Source organism: Notolabrus celidotus, chromosome 11 (genome assembly GCF_009762535.1).
Source record: "Notolabrus celidotus isolate fNotCel1 chromosome 11, fNotCel1.pri, whole genome shotgun sequence".
Lineage (NCBI taxonomy): Eukaryota > Metazoa > Chordata > Actinopteri > Labriformes > Labridae > Notolabrus > Notolabrus celidotus.
Genome location: NC_048282.1, coordinates 35792366 through 35802443, shown reverse-complemented (window position 1 = coordinate 35802443; position 10078 = coordinate 35792366). Strand labels below are relative to the sequence as shown.

Here is a 10078-nt window from a genome sequence, read left to right as displayed (position 1 = left end):
AAGTGGTGTTTGTGTCGTGATGCGTTCACTGACCCTCGAAAAGCTCGGTGTTGTCGATCTGACCCGGGAAGGACGAGGAGTTCTGATCCCCGGTCTCCACGAACTCCTTCCACTGCTCATACCAACGACGCTCCACCACGTACCTGAGACACACACACACACACACACACACACACACTTGAGATACACACTTTGACCACAGGGGGCGCCGCAGATACCGGACACCCGCTCCTGAATGGGGGAAACAAACCCGCTAACAAGTCTTAATATTTGACCACGACTGAGCTGGTCTCTCCAAGACTCACAACAGGACCCTGTTAGAACTGGTTTATGTGAGATCCAGAGCTCTGCAGTTCACTTCCAGACCAGGATCAGGACCAGGCTGCGACATGCACAGTCTTGTTCCTCAGAGAGAGTTCATTCAATTCTGACCTAGACCGAGTCAGGTGTTCGTCTTCATGCATCTCATGAGACTCAAAAACTGAACTAAGTGACGTCACCGTCCCAGGAAATCTCGTTCCCCTCTCACCTAATTCTCGTGACTAGTTGAACTATGTGTTGAGATAAATCTGCAGACTCATCCTGAGATTACTCTGACACACGTTGACCTCACTCTGACACTTGGCCCCACGTTTAGAATTTAAATCCAACATTTAGACTCCATAAAATCAGACTTTTTTAAAGCTCCTCTTTAAAGCTACAGTAAGGAGTTTTATGCAAGTTACAAAACAGACTGAAACTAACTTTAAATGACCTCAAATAAAAGACCTAGACCATCATGATGAAGGGCGATGAGTCCTGTAGGGTATTTTAAAGCAGAACACACCTGGAGAGAGGAAGGTGTCGGACCATATAAATAACCTTAGCAGCATTCTTCACCCTCCATCACTGACATTCCCAAACTACATGATTTACTGTACTCTACTGTAGAATTAAAGACAGGTATGATGTTTAAAAGACAAGAAACCTGCAGTTATACACACTTCTGACTCGCCGACCTGTCGGCTGAATATCTGGCTAACATCCGACTTTAACGCTCCGATACACGGGGAGCATCCGATTAAATAAAAGTGAAAAGAAACACTTGAAACTGTCGAAGGAGGGCGGGATGACATTGCTTTAAAAATGCTTATTAAGCAAGTACGGAGGAAAAAATCAGCAATACACGTTCTGACCACAGGGGGCGCCAAATTCAACAGAAACTAAAAGTTACTAACAGGTGCTTTAAGATAAATATGGAGAGGAAGTCGGGTGTTATTCTGTCATTATGTTGTGTTTGTTTCTGTTAGGGCAAAAACAAGTCATCAGCATCGAGTTGATAACATTGTTTGATAACAATAGACTGTTTAAATATGGACGTAGTATCCGTGACGTCACCCGTCTGTTTCTGAAGCGCGGTTTTGAGGCCAATCGGCGGTGGCGGCCATATTGCTGCTGTCGAGCGATTGTGACGTAAAGAGGCGGGCTTTGAGCCTCCTCGCCAACAGCTACAGTGTTCCCGCCTGTCAATCAAGTCAGCTGTGCCTCTCATTGGAAGACTTGTAATCTCAATATCTTCTAAACTGCAGCAAAATAAAAAATTCACCCCAGAGAAATGATTTATCCAGACTACACTCATCTTTTGAACCAGACTGTAAACATGTTTATTTCTGCTGTAAAGATCGGCTTCTTTGAATGGGTGTGTATGTGGTTTCTGGTACTTCCAGAGCCAGCCTCAAGTGGATCCTGGATGAACTGCAGTTTTAACACTTCCCCATTGGACTCATATTTTTAGACAGGGTGTTGCCGCTTGGTGATAACCGGATAAAAAAATACTCCCAGCAGCTTAAAGCTGGGGTTGGTACTCACGGAAAACTAGCATGAATTTGAATGTAGCATTTCCTCAGGACTCCGTCTAAGCCCTCCCCCCCCCGCTCACATGCATGAGCGCCGCTGATTCATGACCACATGATGGTGACTGATTCCAAACCGGTCCTCAGCACATCGTTTGTGTTTTGCACTACATCAACTCATGTCTCACTCAGCGGTAAGAAAACACCAAAACATTCTCATAGTGAAAGTTAAAAACACAAACAAACAGGATGCTTTGCAGGAGGCGGGCAGAACGGCAGGAAGGGATCTGATTGGTTTCATCATTTGGCTCCTGATGGCAGGGATTGGTTGGTGTTTTCCCAGGTTTACTCCGGCTGTAGATAGGAGCTTTTTTTACCTCTTCTTTAAGAACACATTATGTATTGATTACCATCAGGACAGAAAGATCATTTTAACCAGCAGAACAAAAAGTGGATCTAGATCTGAACACCAACCCCAGCCTTAAGAAAAAATAACATTTTAAATGTTTTAGTTTCAGTTTCTAATCTTTAAAATATGGCTGCCTTCCTGTTTTATTTATCACAATAAATTATAAAAAAATACCTTTAAAAAAACTGAACAGTCTACGAGGAAATGTTTGAAATGACCTTTTATAATTTAATGTGATAAATACAACAGGAAGGCAGCCACATTTTAAAGATTAGAAACTGAAACTAAATGTTTTTTATTAAAGCTCCTGTATTTTTTTTTCCTGTTTTCAAACTAGGGATGTGCAAGTTTTTTTTTTATTCTTTATTTTGTTATTGAGGTGTTTTTAACACATTTTTGACGTTTATTGTGAAAAAACAAGCTAAATACTGTTCTGCTTGATTATTATTGGTGATATTTATTAGCAACAGTCCTTTAAACTTCTCTATAATCAGATAAAGACCTGTGGAAAGTGAAAGTGAGGTCATATTATCTAACTTTTGATTCTGTTAAAGCAAAAGTGGAAGCTAAGCTGAGACCCTGAACGCCTCCTCACAGTGACAGTTAGCATGGGAGCTAACAGCTAACGGTCAGTTTAACGTCTCAGCTCGAGCTAACAGCGGCTAACAGGCTAACAAGCTAACACCGAGCCGTTACCGAGTTCAAACAAACACACCGACCTGCTCCTCCGTTAAACCCGGTATGACCGTGAGGTAACGGCAGGCAGGCCGTGTAACAGTGAGCCCGGCCCCTGTGTGTGTGTGTCTGTGTGTGTGTAGCAGAGCGACAGGCGGGCGGACTCTCACCAGCTGTCCCCAGCGCGGAGCTCACTCTCCCGCAGCAGAGACTCGATCTCCCGGCCCTGGGTCTCCAGGCCCGGAGGCTCCGCGGCGGAGCTGCGGCTGTTGGCCGTCATGGGTCGGATCAATCACTCATTAATGTCCGAACTGTTGGAAAGATTAAACCAGGCAGAGAAACCAGAGACAGACCGGAGCATTGATCAACCGATAAACGGGGAAGCTGCACAGAGCTGTGTTTGCGGAAGTAGGAAGTGTTTCACATTCGGATGATGACGACTTCCGGAGTAAGTATCCAGCAGTTCACCGGTCTGTCCACTAGAGGGCGACAGTCTGCAGAATCATTCACTGACAGTTACAGGTTCTCAATGTTAGTATGGATATGAAATATTAAATACAGTAAATATAATTTTGTTTTTTTTATATTTTTTGAAGTAATGTGATTTCTGTCCTTGTATTGCTTTACATTTTATTTGTAAATACATAGGAAAAATATTTGTTCATTTGAAAGATCAAATTAATGCTATTATTTTTATAAATAAATATTCATATATGTTTTTTGTTTTTTTTAAATGAACCTTTATTTAACCAGCTAAGTCATTGAGAACACATTTTTATTTCCAGTGACGACCTGACAAAAGGCATAGCTTTTTGAGGGGTAAAGGGTCAGGGATAACAGTACTGACAGAAACAAACACAAGGTTAAAAAAAACAACAACTTTAAAGACAAGCTAAACATGGGAGAACAGAACAAAGCAAATAACAAACAGAGACAGTAGGAGTCTAGGATTACAAGCAGGTGCAGGTGTGTTTAAGAGAGTCCATGAGAGAGTCCCTGAAGGCTGATTTTGAGATATAGTTGACCAGTTTAATAATAATAAAACAATTAATTAGATATTTGTGGTCTCAGATATATTGTGGGTTTTTATGATGTAAAGCACTTTGTAACGTCTGTTTTAAGAAGTGCTTTATACATAAGATTCAAGATTCAAAGGTTTTTATTGTCAATTTTCACTATATATATGAGACATACAGGAAAAACGAGATGCTGTTTCCCTCTTCCAGATTTTAAATATCTAAAATTTAAATATAAAATACAATAGAATATAATAAAATACAGTTAAATAAACTTTATTGATATTATTATTATTATTATTATTATTATTATTATTATTATTATATTTTCTTCATGAGTTGTTCTTTCTTTTTTCAATAAACAACAAGCAGCTTATTCAATAATAAAAAAGATCTAACAACCAACTAGACAAATAAAATGTAAAATTATTACAGCTTTTTAGAAATCATAAAATAAATCAAATTAAATTTGTTTTTAATTTTTTTGTATTTTATTTTATTTTTTGCAGCATTTTGACGAACAGAAAAAATAAATTGAAGTCTTTTTTAAAGATCTCCCTTGTTTTGTTGTTTTGAGCCAAGTCTCGTTTGTGATGTAAATATCGCGAGTGTTCATCTCGCTCAGCCAATCAGCTGCCAGTAAAGTCTCGCGTGGTTTCCAGGGAGGGAAAAGTTCCCCTGTAGTTCGCGCGCTGACAGGCTGCAGCACAAACACAACATGGAGGTGGAAATGATCGAGGCAGACTCTGAGAGGAAGCCGGCAGACAGCGGGCAGAAGGCGGACAAAGAAGGCGGGGAGACCTCGGGGAAAAGCTCCGGGACTTCCTACGAGCTGCCCTGGGTGGAGAAATACCGACCCCTGAAACTGAACCAGATCGTGGGGAACGAGGAGACGGTGAGCCGGCTGGAGGTGTTCGCCAGGGAGGGGAACGTCCCCAACATCATCATCGCAGGTCAGTCTGGACTCAGTTAGAGGATACAATCAGAGTAAGTCTACTTTAAGAGGACTTTAATCTGAATCTGGTTTATGGTCCAGGTCCTCCGGGGACAGGGAAGACCACCAGCATCCTGTGTCTGTCCCGGGCTCTGCTGGGAGCCTCCATGAAGGACGCGGTGCTGGAGCTCAACGCCTCAAATGACAGGTGAGACTAAAACCCAGAGAGGGGGACTACCTCACCTGGAGGTCCACGAGTGGGAATAAAACCCTGAGAGGGGGACTATCCCACCTTTAGGTCCACGAGTGGGAATAAAACCCAGAGAGGGGGACTACCTCACCTGTAGGTCCACGAGAGAGACTAAAACCCAGAGAGGGGGACTACCTCACCTGGAGGTCCACGAGAGGGAATAAAACCCTGAGAGGGGGACTATCCCACCTGTAGGTCCACGAGAGGGAATAAAACCCTGAGAGGGGGACTATCTCACCTTTAGGTCCACAAGTGGGAATAAAACCCTGAGAGGGGGACTATCTCACCTGTAGGTCCACGAGTGGGAATAAAACCCTGAGAGGGGGACTATCTCACCTTTAGGTCCACAAGTGGGAATAAAACCCTGAGAGGGGGACTATCGCACCTTTAGGTCCACGAGTGGGAATAAAACCCTGAGAGGGGGACTATCTCACCTTTAGGTCCACGAGTGGGAATAAAACCCTGAGAGGGGGACTATCGCACCTTTAGGTCCACGAGTGGGAATAAAACCCTGAGAGGGGGACTATCTCACCTGTAGGTCCACGAGTGGGAATAAAACCCTGAGAGGGGGACTATCTCACCTTTAGGTCCACAAGTGGGAATAAAACCCTGAGAGGGGGACTATCCCACCTGTAGGTCCACAAGTGGGAATAAAACCCTGAGAGGGGGACTATCCCACCTGTAGGTCCACAAGTGGGAATAAAACCCTGAGAGGGGGACTATCCCACCTGTAGGTCCACAAGTGGGAATAAAACCCAGAGAGGGGTACTATCTCACCTGTAGGTCCACGAGGGGAAATAAAACCCTGAGAGGGGGACTATCTCACCTTTAGGTCCACGAGTGGGAATAAAACCCTGAGAGGGGGACTATCTCACCTGTAGGTCCACAAGTGGGAATAAAACCCAGAGAGGGGGACTATCCCACCTGTAGGTCCAGGATTGGGGGACTACCTCACCTGTAGGTCCAGGATTGGGGGACTACCTCACCTGTAGGTCCAGGATGTGGGGACTACCTCACCTGTAGGTCCAGGATGTGGGGACTACCTCACCTGTAGGTCCAGGATTGGGGGACTACCTCACCTGTAGGTCCAGGATGTGGGGACTACCTCACCTGTAGGTCCAGGATTGGGGGACTACCTCACCTGTAGGTCCAGGATGTGGGGACTACCTCACCTGTAGGTCCAGGATTGGGGGACTAACAGGTGTCTGTTTTTACCTGCAGGGGGATCGACGTGGTGAGGAACAAAATCAAGATGTTCGCTCAGCAGAAAGTCACGCTGCCCAAAGGACGACACAAGATCATCATCCTGGACGAGGCTGACAGGTGAGAGAGACCTGATGGACCACTCTGGGTCCTGGTCTGTGAGTTTACCTGAAACAGAAGTATAGAGTGAAACAGTTCTTGTATCTAGATCAGTGTTTTTCTCTCCACCTTGACATGTGGAGACAAACGTCCTGCAGATGTTTTATCAGTAACTGGATCTTGCTCCTCTCTCCTCCTCGCAGCATGACAGACGGAGCTCAGCAGGCTCTGAGGAGGATCATGGAGATCTACTCCAAGACGACGCGCTTCGCCCTCGCCTGTAACGCCTCGGACAAGATCATCGAGCCGATCCAGTCTCGCTGCGCCGTGCTGCGGTACTCCAAACTGACGGACGGGCAGATCCTGGCCCGGCTGCAGGAGGTGGTGGAGATGGAGCGTCTGTCTGTGTCTGATGACGGTCTGGAGGCGGTCATCTTCACCGCTCAGGGAGACATGAGACAGGTGAGGAGGGAGGGGGGCGGAGCTTGATTTTAAGGGGGTTTAAATTAACAGGTACGTCAGCTAACGTCGTGTTCTCGTGTTTCCAGGCGCTGAACAACCTGCAGTCCACCAACGCCGGCTTCGGGTACATCAACAGTGAGAATGTGTTCAAAGTGTGCGACGAGCCCCACCCGCTGCTGGTGAAAAGCATGCTGGGACATTGCGTGGAGGGGAACATCGACGAGGCCTACAAGGTGGTGGAGCAGCTGTGGGCGCTCGGTTACTCTCCAGAGGACATCATCGGGAACATCTTCAGGGTCTGCAAGACGTATCAGATGGCCGAGTACCTCAAACTGGAGTTCATCAAGGTGAGCCAGAACTCCACCAACCAGTCTTTATTTAGTCCTCTATGATCTATTATCAACAAAGTCCCAACATCAAGACCGGATCAGATCCAGTCCCATCTTACAGACAGGACTCAGTCTGATCTCATCTTAATCCACCATGAGCAGAGCACTTTGCAGCATTTAGCAAGTTACAGTGGCAAGGACAAACTTCCTTTAACAGGCAGAAACCTCCAGCAGGACCAGACTCATGTTAGACCCACATCTGCTGAGACCGAGTTGGAGAGAGGGATAGAGGGAGATGAAGAGAGAGAGAGAGATGATAGTGGGGAGACGGATAGTAGTAGTTGTAGTAGTTGTAGCAGCTGGAGTCTGGACCACGTCCACAGCAGCAGAGATCCAGAGGAACCTACGAGACAAGGGAGCTCAGGGACTCCAGTAAGGTCTAAGAAAAGAGAGAAGAGAGGGAGACCAGAAGAAAGAAAGAGAGGAGAATACATTGGGAAGGAAAGGATAGAAGGAAAGGACGGGATGAGGAAAGGAGACATAAAGGATGAAGAAACATTGAAAGAAAGTAAGAAGGAATAAAAATGAGAAAGAAGTGAAGAAAGTAAGGAAAAGGGAAAGAAAGAAAAAAAACACGCCAGAAGAAAGAAAGAAAGAAAGAAAGGATGAATAACAGACCCCAAAAAAGGAATCTCCAGCAGAGATCCAGAGGAACCTACGAGACAAGGGAGCTCAGGGACTCCAGAAAGGTCTATGGTTAGTAACTTTAATGGGACAGGAAGAGTTAAAGTGAGAGACAGGCAGAGAGAGGAGAGAGAGGGAAAGACAGGATCCCAGTGTGTCAGTCTAAGCCTATAGCATCATAACTAAGACCTGGTCCAAGCCTGATCCAGCTCTAACTATAAGCTTTATCAAAAAGGAAAGTTTGAAGCCTACTCTTAAAAGTAGAGAGGGTGTCTGCCTCCCGGACTCTGACTGGTAGATGATTCCAAAGGAGAGGGGCTTGATAACTGAAGGCTCTACCTCCCATACTACTTTTAGAGCCTTTAAATGATAAAGTATTCCAGTGTTTAACGTCACCTGGAGGTCGTCATACTCCTAAAAGACATTCCCAACACCTGCTTCGAATAGAAGCCTGGTCTCTTACCTGGTTGTCTTCTCCTTGTTCCTGCAGGAGATCGGTTACACTCACATGAGGGTGACTGAAGGAGTGAACTCCCTGCTGCAGATGGCCGGTCTGCTGGGTCGACTCTGCAGTAAGACGGCGCCCCCTGCTGCCAGCTGAACACAATAACACCACCACCTGCTGCTCCTGCTGCTGCCTCCTCCTCACAGACATTTAAAACATCCAGTAATCGGAGCTTCAGTGTGTTCCAGCTTCATCTGCTGCTCTCGTTTCACCCTGACGTCACAGTTTAATAATGTAAAATGACAATTAAACTTTTTCTTTCGTAAGATGTTGATGTTTGGATTTCTGGTTTACTAGTGTAAATCTTTTTAAAGCTGCAGTGAGGAACTTTCAGCTGGTTATGAATCACACTCATTATGACCGACAGGCAATAAGACCGTCAGCAGAAGAGTAGACTGTTTCTTTAAAGGTATTTTAAATGTCTGAAACAGTCGACAGATGTTAGGTTTTTACATTTTATAAGGTCGATATGTGATATTTCTGACGATTCAAATTCATCAAGGTGAGATTTCAAACTTCTCTACAGGACAGAATAAGAGATTAGAGATATTACTTTACACACAGCTGGTGCCAAATTATGGAAACAAGAAGTTCCTGACATGAGGGTTAACTTTATTTTGAAAATCTGCACCTTTGTACATAAAAGTTACATGTTTCTATTCTAGTCAATGTGTTAACTTCCTCTGGATCCGCTCCTCTCTCTAATCCAGCAGGTCAGAGCCCTCCGGATCAGATACCAGAACAAAATGAAAACATCCTGTTAATTTTCAGAATAAAAGACTCTGTGTTATCACCAGATCGTATTTCACTTAACTACAACAACAAACCAAAGTCATGATGAGCGGAGCCAGGCCTGGAGTCAACAGGTCAGAGGTTTTCAGAGGACCAGAAAGACAACATGGATGAGGAGAGGAGGAGGAGGAGGATCCTTGATTCAGTGATTACCGGGGGGAAACCTCGGTCACATGACTCCAGCTGTCCAGCGGTCCTGCTCCGTGCTGCGTTCTGAAACACAACCAGTGGGTGTTGATGGACGTGAGAGCATGGAGCCGGACTGCAGTGGACGGACCTGACACGGATCTAGTGGAAGTACGATGTGAGCCCAGCCTCAAGTGGACACTAGAGGAACTGCAGCTCCTTCTTTTTTCCGCACTGAAGGTTGCAGCTTGGATGTAATAATTAAGTAGCCAACACTTCCCATTGTAGTGTAAGACAAAGCATCAATCAGAGAGCGTCCTCTGGTTAACCTGCACTGAATCTAGTCCAGAAAGACCAGAAAGACAACATGGATGAGGAGAGGAGGAGGAGGAGAATCCTTGATTCAGTGATTACCGGGGGGAGACCTCGGTCACATGACTCCAGCTGTCTGGAGGTTCTCTTCTTTCTGTCAGTGTATCTCAGCATGACATATATGCACTGTTTCTGCAGATCCTTAAAAAGTCGGACAATTTCAGGTCATAAAAAGTCCAATTTTTATTCATGAGGCTTCAATTTGAGATTTTCAGGGACATATCTGAGGCTTTATCTAATACTTGATCAAATCTACACTGCTTAGATTGTCTTATGTGACATTTTTTGGTTCATTTTTGTGGATTACTTGCTCACTAAACAATAACAGTATTTACGGCAGCTTGTTATGTTCACATTGATAGAAAAGAGAAGGAGAAAAAGTGGAGAAAA

The 10078-nt window shown here is 44.9% G+C and overlaps 1 protein-coding gene across 1 annotated transcript; it reads left to right on the top strand.

Annotated features, from left to right (window-relative positions):
* The first annotated feature begins 4581 nt into the window (after positions 1–4581).
* rfc2 (replication factor C (activator 1) 2) lies at positions 4582–8666 on the top strand. The gene is made up of 6 exons (XM_034695152.1): positions 4582–4885; positions 4969–5074; positions 6338–6439; positions 6622–6880; positions 6967–7227; positions 8384–8666. Exons 1-6 carry the CDS (start codon positions 4651–4653, stop codon positions 8492–8494), a joined length of 1074 nt encoding a protein of 357 aa, XP_034551043.1. The 5' UTR covers positions 4582–4650; the 3' UTR covers positions 8495–8666.
* The last annotated feature ends 1412 nt before the right edge of the window (positions 8667–10078 follow it).

Bases quoted from the DNA above. Each gene is read 5' to 3' on its own strand.
- rfc2 (XM_034695152.1), top strand. From the start codon at position 4,651: ATGGAGGTGGAAATGATCGAGGCAGACTCTGAGAGGAAGCCGGCAGAC. The intron at 6,881-6,966 runs GTGAGGAGGGAG...TCGTGTTTCCAG, and splicing joins CTCAGGGAGACATGAGACAG to GCGCTGAACAACCTGCAGTC. The intron at 7,228-8,383 runs GTGAGCCAGAAC...TTGTTCCTGCAG, and splicing joins TCAAACTGGAGTTCATCAAG to GAGATCGGTTACACTCACAT.